The 26,613-nt window shown below is 36.4% G+C and overlaps 1 protein-coding gene across 7 annotated transcripts in view; it reads right to left on the reverse strand.

The window, feature by feature from the left end:
- Positions 1–26,341, reverse strand: part of LOC141539206 (uncharacterized) — a 72,425-nt gene extending 46,084 nt beyond the window's left edge. For 4 of the 7 annotated variants that reach the window (XR_012481224.1, XR_012481223.1, XR_012481222.1 and 1 more), the window contains exons 1-5: positions 26,262–26,341; positions 18,530–18,643; positions 17,784–17,897; positions 11,202–11,315; positions 10,458–10,571 (exon numbers count right to left, since the gene is read on the reverse strand). Coding sequence is in view for 4 of the 7 variants with exons in the window: in XM_074261622.1 (XP_074117723.1) it covers positions 10,458–10,571; positions 11,202–11,315; positions 17,784–17,897; positions 18,530–18,623 (436 nt within the window). In the remaining 3 variants the exon portion in view is untranslated. Of the gene's footprint in view, positions 1–4,082; positions 6,329–9,151; positions 10,001–10,457; positions 10,572–11,201; positions 11,316–17,783; positions 17,898–18,529; positions 18,644–24,515; positions 24,618–26,261 lie in introns of those variants that run through there. The other 3 variants (XM_074261610.1, XM_074261640.1, XM_074261600.1) reach the window with 3 other exon arrangements.
- Positions 26,342–26,613: the final 272 nt, after the last annotated feature.

Consider the following 26,613-nt stretch of genomic DNA (forward strand, 5'->3'; position numbering starts at 1 on the left):
GTAAGTGCCTCGGACACATTTTGGGTCACCTGAGAAGTGAAGGCTGGGCCATTGTCCCTCTGAAAGGAGCTAGGCAGGCTAAAGGGAGGTATGCTACTGATTATTTTAAGGAAAAGTCCATTTATTCCTATACTCTCAAGTGTCTTAATAGGAATGGAACATCCATTCCTTTTATAAAACACTAAAGTGTATAGGAATAAATGGACTTTTCCTCAAAATGATCCTTTTATTTAAAATGCATTTAAAAAAAATTCATTTAAAATGCATTTGATGCATTTATTTAAATGCATCAAAATGATGCATTTATTTAAAACCATCCACAAGCATCATATGTAATGGGAACAAACTAGAACCATTCCCACTAAGATCAAGAGTAAAATAAGGTTGCCCACTATCACTATTACTATTCAATATTGTTTTAGAAATTTTGCTTTGGCAATAAGAGAAGAAAAAGAGATTAAAGAAATTAAGAGTAGGAAATGAGGAAACCAAATTATCACACTTTGCAGATGATATGATGTCATTCTTAGAGAACTCTAGAGAATCAACTAAAAAAACTACTAGAAACAATTCACAACTTTAGCAAAGTTGCAAGATACAAAATAAATCCACATAACTCATCAGCATTTTTACATATTACCAACAAAGTCCAGCAGAAAGAGATACAAAGAGAAATTTTACTCAAAATAACTGTTGATAGTATAAAATATTTGGGAATCTATCTGCCAAGGCAAAGTCATGAACATATGAACATAACTACTAAACACTTTCCACAAAAATAAAGTCATATCTAAGTAAATTGGAAAAATATCAAGTACTCATGGGTATGCCCAGCAAAAATAATAAAAAATAACAATACTACTTTAATTAATCTACTTATTTAGTAACATACCAATCAAACTCCCAAGAAATTATTTTACAGATCTAGAAAAAAATAATAACAAAAGTTTATCTGGAAGAACAAAAGGTTAAGAATCTCAAGGGAATTGATGAAAAAAATGCCGATGAAGGTGGCCTACTTGTGTCAGACTTAAAACCACATTATAAAGCAGAGGTCATAAAAACCATTAGCTAAGAAATAGAATAGTCAATCATTGGAATAGGTTAGATTCACAGAACAAAATAGTCAATGACTACAGCAATCTAGTGTTTAACAAACCCAAAGACTCTAGCTTTTAATAAAAGAACTCACTATTTGACAAAAACTGCTGGGAAAATTGGAAATTAGTATGGCAGAAACTAGGCATTGACCCACACATTATATCAAGATAAGGTGGAAATGCATTCATGATTTAGACAAAGTGATATAAGCAAATTAGAAGAACATAGGATAGTTTACCTCTCAGATCTGTGGAGAAGGAAGGAATTTGTGACCAAAGAAGAACTATAATTTATAATTGAACACCAAATAGTTAATTTTGATTATAGTAAGTTAAAAAGGTTTTCTACAAACAAAATTAATGCAAAGAAGATTAGAAGGGAAGCAACATCAATCTTATATGATAATCAATTCTAATGAATGTAATTCTTTCCAACAGTGAGATGATTGATGCCAGTTCCAATGATGTTGTGATAAAGAGAGACATCAGCATCCAGAGAGAGGATTGTAGGAACTGAATGTGAATCACAAAATAACATTCTCACTGTTTTTGTTGTTGTTCACTTGCATTTTGTTTTCTTACTCATTTACTTTCTTTTTTTTTATCTGATTTTTCTTGTATAGCAAGAGAATTGTATAAATATGTTTATACATATTGGATTTAACATATTTTAACATGCTTAACATATATTGAATTGCTTGCCTTCTAAAGGAGGGGGTGGGGAAGGAGGAGAAAATCTGAAACACACTATGCAAGGGTCAATATTGTCAAATTATCCATGCATATGTTTTGAAAATAAAAAGATTAAAAAAAAGATTAGAAGGGAAGCAATAAATTGGGAAAATAGTTTTACATTTAAAGAGTTCTCATTAATGAGAACTTAATTAGGCCTCATTTCTAAAATATATAGAAAATTGACTCAAATTTATAAGAATTCAAGCCATTCTCCAATAAATTGTGAAAGGATATGAACAGACAATTTTCAGATGAAGAAATTAAAACCATTTCTAGTCATATGTAAAGGTGTACTTAATCACTATTGATCAGAGAAATGCAAATTAAGGCAACCCTGGGATACTACTACTCACCTCTCACATAGGCTAAGATGACAGGAAAAGATAATGACAAAATATTGGAGGGGATGTGGGAAAACTGGGACACTAATACATAGTTTGTGGAATTGTGAATGGATCCCAGCCATTCTGGAGAGCAATTTGGAACTATGCCCAAAGGGCTATAAAACTGTGCATATCCTTTGATCCAGCAGTGTTTCTACTCGGCCTATATTCCAAAGAGATCTTAAAGGAGGAAAAGGTGCCTACATGTGCAAAAATGTTTGTGACAGTCCTTTTTGTAGTGGCAAGAAACCAGATACTGAATGGATGCCCATCAGTTGGAGAATGACTGAATAAGTTATGATATATGAATGTTATAGAATATTATTGTTCCATAGGAAATGATTAGCAGGATGATTTTAGAGAGTCCTGGAGAGACTTAAACACGAACCAATGATAAGTGAAATGAGCAGTACCAGGAGATCATTGTACACAGCAACAACAATATTATATGATGATCAATTCTGATGGACATGATTCTTTTCAACAATGAGATGATTGAGGTCAGTTCCAATGATCTTGTGATGAAGAGAGCCCTCTAGACCCAAAGAGAGGACTGTGGGAACTGAGTGTGGATCACAATTTAACATTCTTAACTCTTTTTGTTGCTGTTCACTTGCATTTTGTTTTCTTACTCATTTTCTTTTTGATCTAAATTTTCTTATGCAGCAAAGTAATTGTATAAGTATGTTTATATATATGCATATATATATATATATATATATTGGATTTAACATATATTTTAATATGCAACCATTCTGGAGAGCAATGTGGAACTATGCACATAGGCTATCACACTGAGCATGTCCTTTGATATAGCAGTATTTCTACTGGGCTTGTATCCCAAAGAGGGGAAAAGGATCTATGTATGCAAAAATGTTTGGGGGAGCCCTTTTTTTAGTGGCAAAAAACTGAAAACTGAATGGATGCTTATCCGTTGGAGAATGGCTGAATAAATAAGTTATGGAATATTATTGTTCTATAAGAAATAATCAACAAGATGGTTTCAGAGAAGCCTGGAGATACTTACATGAACTGATGCTAAGGATGTAGAACCAGGAGAATTGTACCCAGCAACAAGAAGATTATATGATCAATTCTGACAGATGGGACTCTTTTCAACAGGGAAATGATTTGGGCCACTTGTCATAAAGAGAGTCATCTGTACCCTGAGAGAGGACTGTGGGAACTGAGTGTGGATCACAACATATTACTTTCATGTTTTTTTGTTTGTTGTTTGCTTGCATTTTGATTTTTTCTCATTTTTTTCCTTTTTGATCTGATTTTTCTTGTGCAGCATGATAATTGTGGAAATATATATGGAAGAACTGCACATGTTTAACATTTATTGAATAACTTGCCATCTAGGGAAGGGGGTGCAGGAAAGGGAGAAAAATAATTTGGAACACAAGGTTTTGCAAGAGTAAATATTGAAAACTATCCATGCATATATTTTTAAAATAAAAAGCATTAATAAAAAAGAAAAAGAAAATAACAATCTAAAAAAAAGAAGATTATGAAAATAAAGACAACAAACTGGAAATGGAGATCCAGAATCTTAAGGAAGAAAGTGACTCAATAAAAAGTAGAATTGGACAAGGGGAAGCCAGCAAAGTTATGAGAGTCCAAGATGTAATCAAACACAATATAAAGAATAAAAAAGTTGAAGAGGATGTGAAACATCTTATTTTTTAAAAATGATCTGGAGAACAGATCAGGAAGAGAAAATATGAGAATAATCAGATAGAGCAATGATTTAAAAAAAAAAGAATCTTTCTTTTTAATGTATTATTTATTTAAAACTTAAATACATAATAGAAAAAAGAACAAAATAGGAAAAGAAAAAATTGTCATGGGCACAGCAGAACTCAAGAGACAATTCAAAATATGACAATAAATTTCCATTTCTACAAAAGCATATATAATAAATATTACACATTGTATTCAGAAATGCCCATCTTTTTTTATTTCCTTATACATTTTGATTACTTCACTGTTGTGCACTTTTTACTTTTCTTTTGTTCCCTTTTTTTACCCTGCCAAAAGCTAGCTACATATATATGCATATACACTTACATATATGTATATATCTATAATCATACACATATATAGATATAAATTCATATACATCCATCAAAGGTTGCACTATGCTTGTTTTTCCTCTATTTCTCTGAATGTGGATAACATCATCCTTCCTGAGCCCAAGTCTTTACATATTTTTCTAAATCCACCAACTCATCATTTCCTATACCATAGCAAAATTCCAAACTTATACTTTCTAAATAGTTTTGTTTTAAATAGTCTAAAACAATATTAATTAATTAATTAATTAATGGTTAGCATATAGTGTAGTTTCCCTATATTTTTCTTTTGATTGAATCTATTTTAATTTTAACTTGGTCTGAGATGAATTATTATTCCCCCTACTTTTTTTCTTGATAAATTCTGTTCCTGATCTTTATTATTATATTTATGTGTATCTCTTGATTTTTATACCTGCTGACTCTTCTACTTCTCCCTGCTACCTTGTCTTGCTATTTCTTAACCTATGTCCCACTCAATTTTCTCTACCCCCAATCCTTTCACTCTCTTTTTATCTCATTCTCATTCATCTATACACCTTATCCAATTCCCATCAAGCAATACTCCCTTCCAGACCCCTTTATCCTATTTCCTCTTATTCTTATTGCTTAATAAATTTAGAAGACTTTTATATTCATATATATACATATATATATATACACTTATCTATATAATTTATTATTTCTCCTTTAATCCATTCCCAATATAAGTAGGATTTCAGAAATACAGCCCTCCCATACAGCCTAATTTCTCTGGGTCATTTCTTGCTCTTGTACTTAATTTGTATAATCTAATTACTTTTTTTACTTTCTCGTACAGTTTTGTTTTTTAGAACCACATCATATTCAACTCTGCCCCAATCTTTCTTTTGAATTAGCCCACTTATTAACAACAACATTAGATATGTGGTTTACATTTCCATGTAGAAAAAGTAAGTAGATTGTCCTTATTGAGTTCCTTGAAATTATTCTTTGATGTTTAGCTGATAGTTCCCTCAGCTATTATATATCAAATTTTCTACAAAGAGAACAATTTTAAACTCTACTCAAAGGACTATAAAACTGTGCATACCCACTGGCTGAACAATATGACTACTACTAGGTACCCCAAAGAGCTCAAAGAAAAAGGAGAAGGATGTATATGTTGAAATATATTTGTAGCAATTCTTTTTGTGGTGGCAAAGAATTGGAAATCAAAAAGATGTTCATAAATTGGAGAATGGCTGAACAAGTTATGGTGTATGGTTGTGATGGAGTAGTATCGTGCCTTGAGAAGTGATGAGGGGATAGTTTCAGAGAAATATGGTAAGACCTATATGATCTGATGAAAACTCAAGTGATAAGAACTGGGAGATTTTTGTACAAAATATAAGCAACTTAATAATAATGACCAACTGTGGAAAAGATGGCTACTATGATCAGTTCAATGATCAAGGAGAGTTCTAAATGACACATGATGAAAACATGCTATGCACCTGAAAAGAAAACTGAAAAAGTCTGAGTGCAAATTGTAGTATACTTTTCTCACTTTACTTTGTTTGATTTTTTTGTCTTTTTAAAATCTGTCTAATGTGGACATCTTTTTGCAGGATTTAAAATATCAGATAGCTTGCTTTCTCAATGACTAGATAGATAAGGGTAAAAATGAGAGAGAGAGAACTCAAAATTTAAAAAGAAAAGAATGTTAAAAATAGTAAACTTAAAAAAATACATTTTTAAAAATGACAAATAAATAAGAATTTGATTTCTGGAGTAGACATCTGTCTTTTACCTGTGACTGATGGCCCATCTCAACCTTAAGGGAATATTTCTGTGTGAGTAGAGAGCAGCAACCTGTTTGGTTTTAGAATTTAAATTTTTTCATGATGTTTCTTTTTTGAAAATATACATAAACATTACTTAAGGCATATTTTTACAAAACTTTGAATTCCAAACTTTTCTTTCTCCATGTCCCCTCTTCTTTAAAAAGTAAGCAATTTGATATAGGTTATAGATGTACAATAATGTAAAACACATTTCCACATTACTCATGCTGTAAAAGAAGAAAGAGAACATAATAAAAAAACCCACAAAATAAAATGAGCAGCATACTTCTATTGGTATTCATAGTTCATAAGTTCTTTGAATGTCAACAGCATTTTTTATCATGAGATCTTTGGAATTGTCTTGGATCATTGTATTGCTAAAAATGGTTAAATCAATCACAGTTGATCATCACATAATATTGTTGTTATTGTATAACATTGTGGTTGTGTTCATTTCACTTTTCATCATTTCATGTAAATCTTTCCAGCTTTTTCAGAAATCAGCTCATAATTTCTTATAGCACACTAGTATTTCATCATATAATGCCCCAATTTGTTCATTTATTCCCCAATTCAGGGGCATGTTATCAATTTCCAATTTTTACCACCTAAAAAGAGTGGATATAAATATTTTTGTAAGTTTAAGTCTTTTATCTTTTTTATGATGTTTGTAATATAAACCTAGCGGTGGTATTGCTGGATTAAAGCATATACACAGTTGGATTGCCCTTCAGATATAGTTCCAAATTGCTCTCCAGAATAGTTGGATCAGTTCACATCTCTCACAATACCTTAGTGTCTCAATTTTCACATATCCTCTCCAATCTTTATAATTTTCCTTTTATGTCATATTAACCAATTTAATAGGTATGAGGTTGGAATTATCTTAATTTGCATTACTCTAATTAAAGGTGATTTAGAATATTTCTTCATATGACTATACATGGGTCTGATTTCTTTATCTGAAAACTGCCTGTTCTTATTCTTTGATCATTTATCCATTTGTGAATGACTAGTATTCTTATAGATTTGACTCAATATTCTTTGCAATACAATAAATCAAACATATACTTGGTGAACTTAGGACCGGAAAAGGCATTTTATTACACAATGAATCAAAGATATTCTTGGTAAATTTAGGACAGGAATGAATCAAAGACATATTTGAGGTAAATACATTGGTATGATAATTTCTGCTCTGTAGTGATAAATATCACAACTGTTTATAATTCTGTTGATGTTGCAGAACACCATAAATGGGCTATTTGTAATTCTGTATTGATAGGCATCTTGGATTGATAGTTAAGGCAGATACAGGAATGTCAAAATGTGGATATCATATTGACTCTGAAAAGCAAAGGATGCTAGCAACTACAGACTAGAAAGTATAAAACACTGACACTCAGGTTAATAAAAAAAAGTCTGCATAGCATATCTTCCACTTGGTTCTCAGTTATCCATTCACATTTTTAGTCTTTCAGTGGACCTGGACTCCAACATCATAGAGCAGCAGATTGCAAGGGATCAATCAGGACAGGCTCTGGGGAGCATCTATTGCCTCATATCAACAATACTCTGAAAGTATCATGCTTATGGAAAAACTAGAACAGTCCCAGGAAAAGCCATGAAATCTGAGATTTCTCAGGATATATTCCAAGATCTGTGCAGAATCTTGATTCTGACAAGGATACTGGGGGAATATTTGCTGGGAAGGAAAAAGGAAGAAAAGAGAACAACCCAAAGGAGTGATGACTACTTGGGCAAATTCACTAAAAAGCAGTGTAATGCCAGAGAAACTGAGCAAGATAGAGATTAGAGAGTATTTAATAATTTATTAATGGGAGAGACATACTGGGACCAAATAGATCCATGGTTTGGTCCCAGGGCTGAATGAGACTATCGTATCCAAGAATCCAGCAAACAATGAGAAACCTCAGTGACATATATAAACATGGCTAAGACTCAGGGAAGACTGAGGTGGGGACAAAGTCAGGATGCTGAGAGCGGGAACTGGACTCTGACAATCTGGTTCTGACAGGTTATGGGGGTAGGAACTCCCAGAAATGGAGAGAGGCATCTTGATAAGATGGTATAGCTTGGGATAGGGAGAGGCTTTCTGATATTCTAAAACATAAGATCTTCTATCCTTATCAAATATTCTGATAAAGAGGGAGGGGAAGTTTTGCAGGACTGAGAAGTAGGGAAACTGAGTCAAGAATAGGTCAGGATAATTATGGAAACTGAGAACTATGGCATAACAGCAGGGGTGAGAAAGGGATAGGGATATGAGGAATATGTTTCTCAGACATCAGGTCTAGGGCCTAGCCACTTTATGCAATGTAGATGTAGAATGTAGAGCATAAATTCTGAGATTAGCAGCCTCCTTGATGACAGAGAAGAGAAATGCATTCTTTCTCTCTTTGAGAAACTTCCTCAAGGAAGGACCATGACTATCATGAAGTTTTGAGGGTTGTAGGTGCTAATTCTAGCTTTAGACAGAGAGAAGGAAGCAGAGAGTGAGCCAGAAGAAGAAAAGAACAAGGAGAGAAGGAGAGAAAGCAAAAGGATGGAAGAAGAGAATAAAGATGGAGAAAAATATCTTGCTCTTTGTCACAGTCCAAACATCTTTGTTAGATGCCTCTAGATCAGGTTCCAAGACTTCTGGCTTACATTCTTCCTTGGGCCATCCCTTTCCCCTGGCTTCATCTTTGTTAGCTTCCCCCTTGGAACTATTCCCTCATTTCCTCTCAAACTGAGCATCAATAACTGTGAGGGATAAGCCCTGCATGACCTTTAACTGTTTCTCCAGGGCAGTCAGGCCATTTTCTGTATGCCAGCAAGTTTAAGGGATTGGTTGAAATAACTGGAACTTATCTTTGTGAAGGTAAGCTGAATACAGGTTAGAAGTATCCTTAGATTTCGAATGACTTTGGTATTCTCAATTTGAAAATGACTGAAAATAATCCCAAAAGAATAATGATAAAACATACTATCTACCTCCAGAGAAAAAACTCATACTGTTGAATACAGAGTGAAGCATGTCATTTATCACTTTATTGAATTTTTTTCTTTTATTTGAGTCATCTTATACAAAATGACTAATATGGAAATGTCTTACATAATTGCACATGTATAAACTATTTCTGATTGCTTATAATTGTGGGGGGGTTGATAAGAAAAAGGGACAAAGCTTTAAAATAAGAATGAAAATAAAAGATTTCTGGTTGTGGAGCCATATTGGCAGAGTAATGTCAGGAAGCTGCTCCAGTATTCCCAGTTTCCCTCAAAAATCCCATGAAACCAGACCTTTCAATAGAGTCTGATGGAATGAAACCACTCTCCAAATCAAGATAGACTGGAAAAACTTCAAGAAATGCCAGTCTCATTTGGATGAAAAGAGTGTTCAGGCCATCTCAGATAGACCGTGGGAAAGCCAGTAAGAGGGTCTTATAGCAAATCACAATGAAGACATTCAGTCCTGGCTCAGTAAATCAGTGGGACAGCTTCCAGTACCAGCTCAGAAGGCAAACTCTGGAAAACCAGGCTGTTTCCTGAAAAGAACAGGCAAAGATTCCTCCTGAAAAGACAAGTGGCCCCTGTGCTCAAAGCCAAGATTCAGAGCTGCACAAGAAGCTTAGGACAACTCCCCCTATACCCCAGGAGCAGAGCTCAACTTTAAAGGAGTAAAGGGAAGAAAAGCCAAAAAAGTATCCTTAATATAGGCATCAAAATGATGATGTTCTCAATACTGGTGAAATTCATTGAAAAGAGAACTATCATTAAAAAAGAGTAAAAATATTGAATTGTAAATTTAAAAAAACATATTATCAAGAATATGATGAAGATAAAAATGAGGCTCCAAGAACACCAGTTCCTCCAATCCTCCTTGGGAATAATTCCTGCAGAACAAAGGATCGATATTTCTTAGAAATTGGTCCAAGGTAGACTATATTATTTTCCTTCCCAATTCTCTCCTCTATAGAGATGAGAACCACTTCTCTCTTCCCCCATCCCCAGTCATAGTCCAGAACTGGCTCTCTCAACTACTTCTACATTACCTGACACACTGAATTATTCACAACCTATTCCATCCTCAGGAACCTTTCCCCTGCCCATCCCCAAATTCCTCAAGAGATCTCTGGGATACATGTTTCTGTGGAAAGCTAGAGAGAGTCACAGTCACAGCTGTCTTTGAAAGAGAAAAATGAATACCTGGGGTCAGGACTATCCAGAGATTGTAGTAAGAACAGAATGAGCACAGGGAATTGACATTCAGTAAGTTTTTCATGAGGATTTCTCTTTAATATTGTCTTGTTAAAATACCTCTATCCATCCAGGCCCTCAGGTCACCATTACCTGGGCAACTGTGCTTTGTCCACAAATAACAAATACAAAGGCCCACTTCCATTGAATAAGTCACCGACAGGATCCCATACAGGTGCCACAGAAAAGTATGTGTCTGAAGACGTTCTGCAAGAGGATAAAAAGGGTCAAGGGCATAACCACTCAAATGCTCCCTTATCCTCTGAACTGTCAGCTTTGACTAAAAGACTCAGGAACTCCCAAAAACTGGGAGTAGGAGCCTTTTCTGACTAAATCTGTCTCACAGAAAAAGATTGCTAGTCCAGCTCTCCCACTGAAGAAGTGGAAAGATGTGAATTGAGATCCCATAGTCCTCCAAAAGGTAGCTCATCACCATGTTTTTGCACCCATTTCTTCTCATATAGGAAACATCCCAATTAAGGAAAGTGACCAGAAGACTCAAGGATAGAGGTGGTAGTAGGGGTTCTAGGGATCCAAAGACCATTCCTTGGCTCTAGTTATAGACCCCAGAGGAAAGAGAAATTTTTAGTTTTTGATATGTCTTCAACTCCCACAAATTTTCTGTCTGTATTAGCTTAAGGGCAAAGCACCCCAGAAAACCCCCCAAAGTGTTATTTTATAAAGACTACTGGTACTATAATTGGCTTAAATTGTTTACAAGAAGGATGGAGGCAACCAGTGCTCATGGTTGTACTCATATACCTGTACTTTCCCCACTCAAAACTGGCCCTTAGGGCTCAAGAAGACTTCCCTGCCCCAACTTTTCATTATACTTACTTCTGTTGATGAAAATGGTGGATATAGAAAATAAGCATGATGTTGCCCACAAGCCAATGATGTCCCTCATCATATTTACCACCTGGGGATCCATTGGTTTTATCTCTTCCTCACCTGAAAGACATCATGTAACTCAGGAGAATCTGACCTAGCACAGGTAAAGTTATTGCATATTAGTCTTTGGAATCTCTTTCCCAAACAGGTCAATTTCTCCAGGAGAAGGGCATTCATGGACCTGCTCAGGGAGGAGACAGCTGACTGAGCATAGGGAAACCAAGGACCATGATCATACACTTCAGGCTTCCCAACCCATTAGTCCCATTCCTGGGTCTCTCAGGATCTTGCTGCTCCCTTTTTCATTCCTTGTTCACAGATGCTTCCCCTCAAACTCCAGAAAAATGTCTATCAACCTCAGGCTAGAGCATATTTATTAAGAGTAAAGTTAGACTCTGCAGAGAGGGCTACAAGGAGTATATTAGTGTGATAATTACAATGAGGTACTTCCTTTTTATACTTTGGAGAGTCAGCCAAGCAATTAGTCAATAAGCATTCAATAACTTCTATGTACTAGATATTGTGTTAAGTGTGGGGGATAAAAAAAGGTAAAAGACAATTTCTGCTCTGAAGGCACTCACAGTCTAAAGGGTAAAACAACTTACAGTTATATGCAAATATCCCATATTAAAGATAAGAAAGTCCTTTATTCCTTCTTTCCTTCATTTGTTCCCGCCATCATTTCTCCTGCTCCTTTCCTTCCTCCTTCCCTCTAGCCTTCCATCTTTCCATTCTTCTTTCATACTTTGTTTTCCTTTCTTCCTTCCTTTCTTTCCTCCTTCATTTCTTTCCTTTTCTTTCCTTACCTTTCTTCTTTCTTTCATTCCCTAGTACTTAGCACAGTGCTTGGCACATATGAGGCACTTAATAAATGTTTATTGAATTGAATTGTTTTTAATTACACATCAGCAATAATACCATGTAGTATGTGTTGTTATTCACTCCATTTTACATATGAACAAATTGAGGCTGAGAAGTTAAGGGAATGACCAAGAATTACATAACTAGCAAGTTGTCTGAGGAGAAAGTAAACTCAGATGTTTCTGACTTCAACTCTGAACATCTACTACACCATTCAACTCCTTCTGAACCAGACTATTTAGGGTCTCACTCTTTAACTTATTTTATCATGAAGAGGGTTCAAAGGAATAATATTGATACCAGTGATATTTTTCCTATTAATTTATTAATTATTAAAATTAGGTATGTGTCAAATGCAGTAGTTTCCCACATCAGAATAATATCAGCTGCTTCCCACAACTTATTACCAGCAAAGTAATATTTTGATGCCAAATTTACTCTCAATGTTCCATATTGCTTCCCATGACATATTCCCATCCTGATCAGAATTCATTTTATCAATGTATTTAAAAGACCAAAAAATTTCTTAGTCAAATTAGTTTGGAAACTTCTGATCATTGACAATTCCTCTGTACTATCAATATAATAGAGATTGATCTAGTTCTGTCTCTCTATTTTTCTGTCTCTATCTCTCTGGTTCTTTGTCTCTCTTTATTTCTGTATGTGTGTGTGTGTGTGTATGTGTATGTGCTGGATCATTAGGACCTGGGCAGAATGATACTCCTCTCTTGCTACTTTCTTATTTCTTCCTTGGTTTCCCCTTTTTCTCTCTCTCCCTCCCAGATTTCCTACTTTTTACAGTAATGGTGTCCTTTGAATATGGAATGCAAATTTAATTGACTGGCAGAAGAGATTCTAAGTGCAGGATAGGGGCTCTAGAGTTATATGTCCAACCAAATATTTTAGTCAAGAGGCCATGTGTTAGGATTCTTACAAGGTACTTATGCACTTAGTTCACACCTTTAAAGGAGTTCAAACCTTTAAAGGAGTTTACACCTTTAAAGCAGTTCGCTTATTGGTCCTTTAAGGAGCTCCCACAAGCCCATTCTCTGGGAGGATATAAGGAGCCAAGATTCAGTGGGGAGGGAGAGTCAGGATGGATCAAATCAAGAAGAGAAAAAATATTTTTACATGAGTTTTAGGAAGGAGATAGAGAGGCAGACACTCAACTCTGGCAGAACTGGGGAGATGGTGTTGAACATGGCACCAGGGGTACCAAGGTCTGCATCAACCCTGGGTAAATGGGATGGAAGCACCAGAAGTACAAGATGAACCTGATCATTCATGGATATCCTCCTCATATCCTGCCATGAATTTAGGTGACTAAAGAAATACCTTTTTTCTCCTCCCACTGTCCGGATATTCCCCTCTTCCCTTGTATCCTTTTGGGCAGAAACTTAAATCCAAAGTTTGCTGTTCCATTTAAACTGTTCTTTAATGGTTAGTTAATTTTTTTGAACCCGGTTTCTCTAAATAAAAGATATCAATCTCTATTTGCCCTTGAATTGAAATTACTCCACTGGGGCTGGGGTTTCAAGCTGTCCTGATCATCAGACTGAATTTTAGCATTGGAACTGTGAAGCTGGAACTTTAGGCTAAGCATCTTTCTTCTGATGTTGGGGCCAGAGAAGGAGGAGCTGGGATTATAATCAGTTTTCTTCTAAACTTGAGGCACATGGAGATCAAGACTAGAATGGCTGGACCTGGCTACTATTGAAAATCCCATTACCTGCAGAAATGATAGAGAAAGTAGCTCTCTCCCATTGTGCTTCCTGTACATTCTTTAAGCTCCTGAACATAATAGGCATTTAATCTTATTCAGTACTTGGGAGTGTGGAATCAGATGGGGTAAAAGGCTACATGTAGAAGCACATTATTCTTTTCTCTTCATTTTTGTAGTTGTAGTTCATCACATACCCTTTGACCCAACAATGTTATTACTGTGTCTGTATCCAAAGGAAATCATAAAGGAGGAAAAAGAACCCACATGTGCAAAAATGTTTGTAGAAGCTCTTTTAGTAGTAGCAAAGAATTGGAAAATGAGTAGATACCCATCAGTTGGAAAATGGCTGAACAAGTTGTGGTATATGAAAATAACGAAATATTATTGTTCTATAAAAATGGTGAATAAGCCAATTTTAGAAATTGTAGAAATCTTTAGAAAGATTTACACAAACTGATGCCAACTAAAACAAGCAGAACCAGGAGTTACATTGTACAAAATAACAAGAAAAATTTGTGCCATGATCAACTGTGAAAGGTAGTTCTTTTCAGTGGTTCGGGGATCCAAAGCAATCCCAATTGACTTTGGACAGAAAATGCCATCTGCATCCAGAAAAAGAACTAAGGAGACTGAATGTAAATCAGCACATGCTATGTTCGATTTGTTTTTCTGTTTGTTTGTTTTTTTTTAATGTCTTCCATGGTTTTTCCTTTTAGCTCTGATTTTTTCTTTCCCAACATGTTTCATAAAGTAATGTTTTAAAAATAAAAAAAAAAATTAAGAGGACATAAAAAAATGTGAGCTGCCATGATTTTCTTTGATCTAAGAGATGGCCAAATGACCATACTTTTATTAAAATGCTGGCATTATTAATAAAATAATTATATTACTCAGAAATTACATCTCTTGAGCACTTTTATATGCAATATATCTTTGCCAGGAAACCTTATGGACCGAGGTCCACAGGGTCATAAGGAATCAGACACAAATGAACAATAACAACAATAATAATAGTAAGAGGATACCCAGTTCCTTCTAAGGCTTCACAATCTACTTTTATACAGCTCTATTTATCAGGAACTTTTTCCAGACATCAAAATTCAGTTAGCTACTTTATGACATTCACCCATTGCTATTTTGTTTCTTAGGATGAAAAAAATGGAATCTGACAGAGATTATAAAAATAATGAGGAGGATGATAATACTTATATAATCCTTACTATGTGCAAGGCACTGTGTTAAACACTTTATAATATTAACTCATTTGATCCTTAACCATGAATGCTATTATTATCCCAATTTTACAGTTGAGAAAACTGAGGCAAACACAAATTAAGTGATTTACAAAGAATCCTACAAGTACATATAAAGCCAAATTTGAACTCAGATCATCTTGACTTGAAGACCAAGTCTTCCAAATCTGAAATTCTGTGATGATGATGATGATGATAATGATAGTAATTACTGATATATAAAATAACAATTTTAATAGATGATATTACCCTGAATTCTCATGATATCCTAACTGCCTGAATTGAAAGTTTCCAAAACATAGGAGACTAACTGGAAGAAATCAGAACCAAGTGTGGATAAGATAAAGTTCATATAATTCTCATCATGGTCTTTGCTATCAGAGGGGGTCTTAAGTTGCTTCCAGTGAGTGTACAGAAGATGATCTTACATGCCAACATTTTTTTTACAAAGACAGTCATATAATCTACTTATGTTGTTAATATGCAGAAGACCATTTTGTTAGTTCTGTATCCTAGAGTATTGAATGAGACGTCTGGCTCCTATGGGCTCACTTTCTCTACACGGCAAGTAATGAGTAAAGGTGATAAAGAATCAAGTTTGTGACTCAGAAGATCCTCATAGAGCACCAGACTGCAAGGGGTCAATCAGTACAGGCTCCAAGGGGCATTTTGTGCCTCATGTCAGCAATGTTCTCAGAGTATCATGCCTATGGAAAAATTAGACATGTCCCAGGGAAAAAACATAAGATCTGAGATTCCTCAGGATATATTCCAAGATCTGTGCAGAATCTCGGTTCTGACAAGGACACTGGGGGGATATTTTCTGGGAAGGAAGAAAGAAAATAATCAAGGGAAGCCCAAGGAGTTGTAGCTACTGAAGCAAATCCACTGGGAATCAGGGGTGAGGAAGGGATAGAGATATGAGTATTTTGCTCAAACCTCAAGTCTAGGTCATAGCCACTCCTATGCAATGTAGAATGAGAATGAAGAGAATGAGCCACTCCTATGCAATGTAGAATGAGAAAGGAGAGAGAAACATAAATTCTGAGACTAGCAGGCTCTTTGTGGCAGGGGAAGAGAAGTACAGTCTTTCCCTTTGAGAAACTTTCTCAGGGAAGGAGCAAGGGAGTTGAAGGGATGGTGAGGTTGTGGACTAGCTGTCACTAGAAGGGAGAAAGGACAGAAGATGGAAAGCAATACCCCTCACCTCCCAGGGGAAGATGTAGGAATGAGGGGCAGAATTCCGGATAATTAGGTATTAATTCTAACTTTAAATAGAAAGAAGGAAGCAGAGAATGAGCAGGAAGAAGAAAAAAACAAGATTTGGAGAGAAAGCAAAAAGATGGAGGGAAGGAATAGGGATGAAGAAAAATATTTCACTCTTTGTCATAGCCCACACCTTCTTCCTTAGATGCCTCCAGAACAAGTCTTAAGCCTCCAGGCCTACCTTCTTCCTTGAGTCTCTCCTATCCCCTGACTTCATCTTTGTAAGCCTCTCCTTTGGGACTATTCCCACATTTCCTTCCAAACTGAGTTTCAATGACTCTATGGTATAAGCCCCAGATAATCCTTAACTCTTTTCCCAAGGGAATCTGGTCATTTTCTGTATGCCAGAAAATCTAAAGCATAAGTTTCAGTTATTTGAATCACTATTTTGTGAAGACCGACTGAATACAGGTTAAAAATATCCTTAGAGATTGAATGGCTTAGCTATTCTTAGCAGTACAATAATTAAAGACAATCCCAAAAGAATAATGATGAAACATACCTCCAGAGGAAAAAAAACTAATATTGGTTGAATAAAGCATCAAGCATGCTATTTATCACTTTATTGCATTTTTTCTTTTATTTGAAACTTTTTGTACAAATTACAAATATGGAAATGGAAATATAATTGCACATGTATAAACTATATCTGATCGCTTACAATCTCAGGGAGGGAGGAGAGAAAGGAGAGAAGGGTAGAATTTGAAACTAAAAGCTTTAAATAAAAATGTTAAAAAGCATAATAATAAAAAAATCATCCTTAATACAGGCATCACAAAGATGATGCTCTCAATATTGGTGAAATTCATTGAAAACAGCAGTATCATCATAAGGAAGAAAGGATATTGAGATACAGAATTAAAAGTTAATACTCTTAAGAGTGTGATGAAGAACAAAATGAGGCTCCAAGCAAACCAGTTCATCCAATCCTTCTTGGGAATAAATCCTGTAGAACAAAGGATTATCACCTCTTTGAAAAACTGGTCCAAGGTAGATTATATGGTTTCCCTTCCCAGTTCTCTCCTCTAGGGAGATGGGAACCACTTTTTTCTTCTACCACCCTACAGCCCAAAGCTTGTTCTCTCTACCACCTCTGGATTGCCTGACACATTGAATTACACACAACCTATTCCTTCCTCAGGAGCCTTTTTCCTTTCCAGCCCCAAATTCCTCAAGAATCTCTGGGTCTACACACAAGGAAAAGAGAAATCCACGTTTCAGTGGAAAGCTGGGGAGAGTAACAGTCACATCTGTCTTTGAAAGGGAAAAATGGATTGGATACATGGGGTCAGGATTGTCCAGAGATTGGAGTAAGAATAAAATGAGCACAGGGAGTTGACAGCCAATGAATATTTTGTGAAGGCTGTCCTTTATTATTGTCCAATATCCTCCCCTTACCCATCCTTGTCCTCAGGTCACCATTACCTGGGCAACTGTGCTTTGTCCACAAATAATAAATACATAGGCCCACTTCCATTGCATTACTCACTGACAGGATCCCAATCAGGTGCCACAGAAAAGTTTGTGTCTGAAGACGTTCTGCAAGAGGACAACAAGGGTAAAGGGCACAACCACTCAAATGTTCCCCTACCCTCTAAACTGTCAGTTTTGGCTAAAGGATTCAGGAGCTCCCAAAAAACTGGGAGTAGGAGCCTTCTCCAACTAAATCTGTCTCACAGAAGAGGACTGCTGGTCCAATTCTCCCAATGGACACTGAAGTGAAGAGATATCAATCCCATAATTCCCAAAGGTGGCTCATTACCACTTTTTTTTTTCCTTTACTACTTTGCACTCATGTTTTCTCATATAGGAGACATCCCAGACAAAGAAAGAGACCAATAGCCTCAGGGATAGAAAGTGTTAGTGGGAGAATCCAAGGATCAAGAGACAATTCCTTAGCTCCAGTCACAAATCCCAGAGGAGAGAGGAATTTTCAGTTTCTGATGTGTCTTGTACTCTCATAACTTTTCTGTCTGTATTAGCTTATAGGTAAAGCACCTCCAAAAACCTCAAATGGTCTTTATTACAGAGACTGTTGGTGCTATTATTGGCTTAAATTTGTTAGGGGAAGGGTAGAGGCAACCAGTGCTCATATTCCTGTGCCTTTCCCAATCAAATGGTCCCTTAGGTCTCAAGAAGAATTCCCTGCCCTGACCTTTCTTCATACTTACTTCTGTAGGTAAAAAAGGAAGCTACCGAAAATAAATATGATATTGTCCACAAGCCAATGATGTTCCTCATTGTATTTCCCACCAGGAGATCCATTGATTTTATCTCTTCTTCACCTGAAAGACATCATGCCTCATCTGATCAGGATGATTCAGGAGAATCTGACCTGCGTACTCTGTTGTGGCACAGGTAAAGGCAATACACATTGGTCCTTGGCAATTCTCTCCCCAAATAGGTCAATTATAAGGACATCCTTTCTCTAAGAGGAGGCATTCATGGCCCTTTTCAAGATGGATATCTGGCTGAGCTATCACCATACATCTCAGGCTTTTCAACTATTAGTCCCATTCCTTGGTCTCTCTGGACCCTGATGTTCCCTCTCCCATTCTTTGCAGCCACTCCTCACCCATATATGTCTTCCCTCCTACTCTAGAAACCATCTCCCCAACCTCAGGCAGAATTTATTTATTGGGAATAAAGTTAGGCCTATATTGGGAATAAAGTTGCCATCTAGGAGAAGGGGTGGGGGGGAAAAGGTGGAAATTGGAACACAAAGTTTTACAAAGATCAATGTGGAAAAATTATCCATGCATATGTTTTGAACATAAAAAAAACTTTAATAAGAGAGAGAGAGAGACAGGGAGAGAGAGACAGAGAGACAGAGAGAGACAGAGAGAGAGAGAGAGAGAGAGAGAGAGAGAGAGAGAGAGAGAGAGAGAGAGAGAGCGAGAGAGAGAGAGAGAGAGAGAGAGAGAGAGAGAGAGAGAGAGAGAGACAGAGAGAGAGAGACAGAGAGAGAGACAGAGAGAGACAGAGAGAGAGAGAGAGACAGAGAGAGACAGAGAGAGACAGAGAGAGAGAGAGAGGGAGGGAGGGAGGGAGGGAAGGAGGGAAGGAAAGAGGGAAGGAAGGAGAGAGACTGAGAGAGAATAAGAGAATAACGTTAGGCTATAAAGAGAGGGCTGCAAGGAGTGTTTCAAGGTGCTGTTTTGCATATTTTCGGAAGTCAGACAATCATTTAGTCAATAAGCACTTATTGTCTTCTTTTGCCAGGCATTATGCTAAATTTCAGGATATGAAAAAAAAAAAAGACAATCTCTGTTCTGAAGGAACTCACAATCTAAAGTTGCAAACAGTTTTGTGCAAATATGCTATATTGAAGCTATATAGGAAATAGTCCTTACTTCTTTTCTTCCTCCCTCCCTCCCTCCTTTTCTTCCTCCTTCCCTCTGCTCTTCCCTCCTTATTCTCTTCCTTTCTTTTACTCTCTTTTCTTCATTCCCCTCCCTCCTTTATTCATTCTGTTCCCCCATCTCCCCTCCTTTCCTTTCTTCTTTCCTGCTTTCATTCCCTAGTGCTTAGTTCAGTACTTGGAACAAACGGGGCACTTAAAAATTGTTTATTGAATTGAATTGTGTTCACTTGCTTCTCAGCAATAATTCCATGTTGTATGTGCTGTTATTAACTCCATTTTACATATGAGCAAATTGAGGCTGAGAAGTTAAGACAGTGATCTAGGGTCACCTAACTAGCAAGTTATCTGAGGAGAAAGTGAACTCAGATCCTTCTGAACCAGGCTGTGCTCAGGGGTTCACTCTTTAACTGTTATTCTATGGCAACTAATGAAGAGGGTTCAATGGGATAATGTTAATACCAGTGATATTTTTTCTATTAATTTATTAATCATTAAAATAATGTATGTGTCAAGTAAATGCAGTAGTTTTCCACATGAGAATAATATCAGCAAAGTATAGCAAAGTAACTTTGTTGCCAAATTTATTCCCAATCTTCCATTTTACTTCCTCATTCCTATGCTCCATCCTGTTTAGAATTATGGGTTCTGTCAATATATTTGAAAGGCCAAAGTTTTCTTAGTCAAATTAGTTTGAAAACTTCTGATCTTTGATACCTTCTCTATACTATTAATATAGTGGCAATCTCTGTGTGTGTATGTATGTATTGGATCACTTGGACTCGAGCAGAATAATACTTCGTTCACACCTATCTCTTGCTACTTTCTTATTTCTTCCTTGGTTTCCCCTTTTTCTCTTTTCCTCCCAAACTTCCCACTTCCTTTCTTTTTCTCCTGAAAAACCTAAAAAAATTTGCACTGGAACCTTACACAACAGTGAGAAAAAAATTGGAAAAATGCTCACTCTAATGAAGTAGGAGGTCTCAGATATAGAAAGGAATAAGATATATGAGCATCTTACTCCCAAACCTATTTAGAACTAATTTTCTTGACTTCATACCAGAGCTATAAACTCCTTTCCCATACTGGTTTATCTCCTTAGATTTGGTTAACCTTGGAACTGTGATGCAACATGTTGTTCATAGTCTCCAAGAAGGGAATCACACCTTAACTCTCCTCTGAGGGGGCAGATGGGTGTAATCATGAGTGATCCCATGCTACCAAGAGGCAGGATTCAAAATCTTGTCTTACCAGAAATTAGAACAAATCTGTTCCCTCATTTTCATGTGATGTATTACAAAATTCAAGAAATAATTTCTGAATAATTAATGATATTAATTGTGGCTAACAAATAATTAATAAAAGGAGGATAATTTGATTGTTTCTCATAAACCAAAAATGGATCATGCCAGTCCACTGACATTTATATACCCTTGGTTGAGTGAGTATTCCAGTAGATGGCAATCATTGGTTAACAACTAATGAGAAAATGAATATTATAATGAGAAATGGACTTATTCTAATGAGGGGTGATTTTGATTATGTCATTCTGACTCCCAGACTCTCCCCAGTGTGGACCATCAAGACAAATTATCTATGCCCACCCCTGTTGAATTCAGTCTCATTATCAGCCCTATTCTTCTGGGGCTGATTTAATATTAATATAGTAGAGTATCAGGAAATAGTAAAAAAAAAAAAAAACAAAAAAAAAAACAATCCTGGATCTCTCTAATTGTAATTAATTATTGACATAAGAGAGCCATAATCATTTCTCTCATTGGGTTCATAAAATAACAGAATCACACACAGCCTTATAAGTCTTCTGGGTTATAAGGGCTTCAGAGACCAACTTCTCCAATTATCTGAAATCTTAGAAATAGCAAAAAAAAAAAAAAAGTGGCTCCACATGGGTTAGTGAAAACATGGAGAGAAAGAAGAGGCAAAAGAAGGAAATCAAGTTGGAGAAATTGTTAGATAATAAGAAACTACATGATTTGAAAGATTATGGAAAAGAAAAAGAACATAATTGCTCAGCTTTCTCTCTCAGTGATTTTCCTATTCAATTCTTAATTATGTCTTAGAAAACAAATAATCAAAAAGTAATGATATATCTGACCCCATTCTGAGTAAGAGGACAGTGGCGGAGATCTCATGGGGAAAGTAATTTAAAACTTCTTTGAGAATTCTGGGATTTGGCATTTTGCTCATTATCCCATATCCAGGGAAATGTTGAGAACTAAGATGAAAAAGAGGCAACTCCAGAGATAGTGGGAATAAATCTTTCAGGAGTTACAGGAAAGAAATAGAGAGGCAGACACTGATTCTGGCAAAGATGGGGAGATGGTGTGGACTATGGAGCATGGCACCAGGACAGCCAAAATCTTTATTTAACCCAGGTAGATGGGATGGTAACACCAAAGTAGAAGATAAGCTTGAGCATTCCTGGATATCCCCCTCACTCCCAATTATAAATCTAGGTGATTGAAAAAGTGGTGGTTGTTTTTTTCCTTCTCTCACTCTCCCTTCCCCTCTTCCCTTCTCCTTTTTGGGTAGAAACTTAAATCCAAAGTTTGCTCTTCCATTTAAGTTCTTCTTTATTCTTCTTTATTGGTTAAAGGAAATCTTGTTCAGTCTGGTTTCTTTAGATAAAAGATTGCATCTTTGGGTTTTCTATACCTTTAAACTATTGCATGGGGCAGGGGTTTCAAGTTACCCTGGTTATTAGATTGACACTTTTGGATTGGAACTGTGTGGGTGGTCTTTAGTCTAAGACTATTTCTTCTGGTGATAAGGCCAGGAAAAAAAGAGCTAGGAGCATGACCAGTGCTTTCCTCAATCTGAAGCATATAGAGATCAAGAGCAGAATGGCTGGGCCTAACAACTATTGAAAATCCCATTAGCTGCTGAAATGAAAGGGCAGATACTTCTTTCCTAGTGTGCTTCCCTTACTTTCCTAAGGTCCTAGACATTCAATCCCAGCCTTATTCTTATTCACACTATCTGTGAATGTGGGAGCAATTTGGGGGTGGAGGTTAAAAGGGCACCACTATAGAAGCATTTAAGTCTTTTCATTTTTTGTGTGTAGTTAATTATATGACCACAACATGCTGCATAACTGTCTTCTTTGAAGGTGAGAAGCAGATTTAATCGACTGACCAAAGAGATTTTAAGAATTGAGACTCTTGAGTTATCATGTCTAACTTTGGATATTTTGATCAAGAGGCTATATCTGTGGGCCCACTGGTGGCCATTCCACTGGATCTTCACCCTAGTCACCCAAAGAACTCCAATACCAGTGAATAAAGCACTGGACCTGAAGTCTTTCAAGAATATGCAGGCCCTTCTGAATTCCAATCTAACTTTAAACACTTAAGTATACACTAAGTGGACCTGAACAAGTCACTTGACTTTTGTTATAGTAGTTACCTCAACTATAAATGGGGACAATGACAGCACTTACTTCCTAAGGTTGTTATGAGGACCAAATGAGATATATGCAAAATACCTAGCAAAGTATCTGGCACAGAGTAAGTACTTAAAAATGCTTGTTTCTTTCTTTCCAAGGGAAAATGAAAATCTACCTAAAGTCATTACTTAATAATTAACAAATTCCCTTTGGTTATAACTCTTCCCCATTCTAATAATTGTAAATCCCTAGTCATCTTTCAAACCTTATTCTCTATTCCCTTTCCTCTCCCCCTACCCCAGCACTGGCTCATTCCTTATTCTCATTCCCCTCAACCTCATCCAATGGCCCATTGTACACTTACCCACTCCTTCTGCTGTGCTTTCTGATAAGCCTGCTTTATCAAGACAAACTTGCTTTCATCTTTAAACTTTTCCTTCCCAAATCCTTCCATCTCTTGGCTCAGACTTAAACCTGGTTCTCTCTTGATCCTTCCAGAAGGAAGGAAGGAAGGAAGGAAGGAAGGAAGGAAGGAAGGAAGGAAGGAAGGAAGGAAGGAAGGAAGGAAGGAAGGAAGGAAGGAAGGAAGATAAGAAGAGAAAGAGAAAGGGATGGAGGGAGAGAGATCTCTCACTGCATCAAGGACCATCTCTGGTTATTCTGATCGCTATATGGGTTCTGGAGGAGCAGGTGAGACTGGTGACCTTACACAACCCATGTTCACTTAAGTTCAATTCGCCTATATGCTATGGCATTACCTGCCTGATGTCATGCTCTTCTTCAAGAAAAAAGGAAAAACAATAACAACAATCCATATCTACCACCCAATCATTTCTGTTAATTGTTTATAAACCTTCAGAACATTCCCCTTCTTTACTTTACAGGTTCCGTTCAGTGGCTCCCAGTTTCCCCTCCATTCCTATCTTCATACTAGGGGACTTCATCATTTACCTTGATAGTTCTTCAGACATACTAAACTCCTAGTTCCTCAATTCTTCATTCCCATGGCCATTTACTCCTTTACTACTATTTAAACCACTCACAAAAATGATCATAACATTTATCTGCCACATCTACAGACTACCTCCTAACAGATCTGGACTCACATTTTACTGAAAAAAAAAAAAAAAAAAAACCTTAGGTAATTCATTAATACCTTTTCATTTCTCCTCCTAATCTTACATCACTCAGATATGTTCTACTACCATCTCCATTCTTTTCCATGCAAAAACAAACTTCTCCATTTGCAGAAGTGTTTCCATTCTCCTTCAGCATATTTCTACTGAATTATTCCTATGTTCTCATTCATCTTCACACTCTATCTACTGGCTAGTTCTTTATTGTCTACAAACATTCATCCTCAAAAAACCTTCACTTGATCCATCCATACCTACTATTTCTTCTCTTTTTCTGTGGCTAAATTCTCAGAGAGAATTTCTCTTGAGTCATCTTGAGTCATCCTGATCTATGTCTTGACACTGGACTCTGATGCCTAGAGGAGAGAGTGAAGATGATTTTGCACAGCCTTGTTTCACTTAAATCCAATTCACATGCAAGTCAAGATATCACCTCCTAATATCACTGGTCCTCTTTCAAGAATGAAGGATGAACAACAATCCATGAGTAGTAGTGGTCGCACCCCCAAAGACCTAACTAAGTAGTTCTGTTTGTATAATGTTGCTATTTGCTCCCTCTTCCTTCTCCTCTTCCCCCACCCCTTTCTTCTTTTATCCTTCTGTCCATATGAAGAGTCATATCATTATATGTGGTTTTATCTGCTTATATTTTGCATGATATATTGAGTTTGGGAGTCTAGACTTTTTTTTCTTCTTTCTTATTTATTTACTCTATCATTATTTTAAAGTTGGAAAAATTAAATTATTTTGTCTCATGCAGTTTTCATTCATAACTTCTTTTTTCCCCATTTTATTTTTTTTCTGGTTATATGTGTACATTTTTTCACGCATTTCTTTATGAATCATTTTGGGCATTCATAACTTTTTGAAACATAGCTCTGGTAAACCAGGATTTGATAAAGCCCAAATAAATCTACATTGCCTGCCTCAGTTCCCTCAACTGTAAAAAGGGGATAATGATAGCTCTGCGCTTCCTTGGATTTTTGTGAAGACTGTGTGACTGTCCTGGCAATGACTGATTTGCTACTGGACTGATTATTCCCTAGCTCTGGTTAATTTATTCCCCTCCAGGGCTCCTTCCACAGTCTCACTATCCTTCCTATCTTCCTCTGAGCACATTTTCAGGAACTGGTTTGCATCCCTTTCCCTCCATTATTTCAGTTCCTCATCTCCTGAAACCCCTTAATTCCCTTGGTCATGAAGTGCCTTCACTTCCCAAAATTCTTTAGCCCTGTTTTGGTTCAGAGGGCCCTTGCCATTTAGAAGCCTGAAGAGTTACAAATTTTACTGATCAGAGTGCATATTTTGTATTCACTTGGAGTTACCTGATATTTTGTGGCTTTGGATCTCACAAAGAGAGGACTTTAATAGCTGGTCCTTTCTCTCCAATAATAATAGTGCTAAACTTTTTTTTATCACAATTTGAAAATTACAAAACATTTTATGGACATCATTTCAAACAAATCTCATAAGAATTCTAAGAAGCAGGCACTACCAGTTCTACTATCTTCATTTTAAAGATAAGAAAATTGAGTATTAGAGGGTTCAAAGGCTTTTCTCATAGTCATAGAGTTAGCAGTGGGATATAAGTTCTCCTCAATTCTCCTCAGTTCTCTCTCAATCTCCTCAATTCTAACACTCTATCTACAATCTTCATATACCCTCCTCTATGTCAAATTCACAGACACTTCACCCTTCCCTTGGAGACTCCATGAACCTCTCAAAAAGTCCATTTTCAAACCATCAGTTCCTTTGGTCCATTTCCTTTGATAAAGTATTGGAAGTGGGGGGAAGGAGGTGAAGAGTGGAAAATCATAACTTTGTGTGGTCATGAAGATGGATAGGACCTTTGAGATTACCAAGTCTAACATTTCCCTCACCTTACCACTACATCCCCACTCTACATTCATCCAATTTATACATTTTGCCACACACAAAAAATAGCCAAAAGACAAAGAGAATTACAGATGGTCACAGATGATATTTGTGACATTGCCTACCTTGGCACCTAGGGAAGTTCTTCTAGATTGGGTGTAGATTCTGTGTTCTACAAAGTGAAAATTAAAATAATATATAGAAAGCTAAGGCAGTGAATTTGAAATGGTAGGTGCCCATTGGGTAGGGGTGAGTCAGGTGACAGGTCTTGGTGACAGTTACCAAGTAGGTGGAGTTCTAAAATAATATCTGGGCATAGAGAGATAAAATACATCTTCAGATGGAGGTTAAACTGTTAGCAGTCCTGTTGTCAAAAGATGTGTTTTGCTCGAGCCAAAGGCTATTGTGAAGGAAAAATTGAGGTAGATTACACTGAACTACAAAGAAAAAATGTATATAATCTTTATTATATTAAAT

This window comes from Sminthopsis crassicaudata, chromosome 1, assembly GCF_048593235.1.
Source record: "Sminthopsis crassicaudata isolate SCR6 chromosome 1, ASM4859323v1, whole genome shotgun sequence".
NCBI classification, from domain to species: domain Eukaryota; kingdom Metazoa; phylum Chordata; class Mammalia; order Dasyuromorphia; family Dasyuridae; genus Sminthopsis; species Sminthopsis crassicaudata.